At 62.1% G+C, this 562-nt stretch overlaps 1 protein-coding gene across 1 annotated transcript; it reads right to left on the bottom strand.

Annotated features, from left to right (window-relative positions):
* Nucleotides 1-230: 230 nt before the first annotated feature.
* On the bottom strand, nt 231-562 carry SDRG_11367 (hypothetical protein; the record flags this gene model as incomplete). Its single annotated transcript, XM_008617402.1, has 1 exon — nt 231-562. A coding segment is annotated over one exon (330 nt), but the record flags the coding sequence as incomplete, so codon positions are not given.

The raw sequence follows: 562 nt of genomic DNA, 5'->3' as shown, positions 1-562 counted from the left end.
ACGAGAGATACCGAATGGTCTGGTGGGCCGTCGACTCGGCGCCGACCGTCGTCTGCGGAGCATCGTTGACGTCCGACTTGCCGCGGTTGATATTGCTGCTGTGGTCGTTGGGCGGCACCGTTTGTTGATCTTCGAGTACCGGTGCCGTCGTCGCGTTGCTCGGTGGCGCTGTCGTTTGGCCAAAGAACTGGTTGTCGAGGTTCGTAGGCGCCGGCGTCTGCGTCTCGGGGTTCTTGAGGAGGTTCTGGAGGCTTGGATCGACTGTTGCAGGTGGTTGCGTTGTGATGTCGATGACGATCATTGTCGGTATGGCCGTCGTCTCGCTTGGAATTGACGACGGTGTCGGCTTCGTTGGCTCGGGAGCTAAAGTTGGTTCTGGTGTGGGCGAGGCAGACGGCTCAGACGTTGGACCTGGCTTGGGCGTCGGCGTGCCGGACGGTTCCGATGTCGGGTCTGGCTTGGGCGTTGGCGTCGGATCATCAGGCTTGGCCGTCGTCGGTGACGGTGACGGAGACGGCGTCGGATCATCAGGCTTGGCCGTCGTCGGTGACGGTGACGGAGA

This window comes from Saprolegnia diclina, assembly GCF_000281045.1.
Source record: "Saprolegnia diclina VS20 unplaced genomic scaffold supercont1.41, whole genome shotgun sequence".
NCBI lineage: Eukaryota > Oomycota > Saprolegniomycetes > Saprolegniales > Saprolegniaceae > Saprolegnia > Saprolegnia diclina.
The sequence above is the reverse complement of the archived record's forward strand: the minus strand, read 5'-3'. Positions and strand labels throughout refer to the sequence as shown.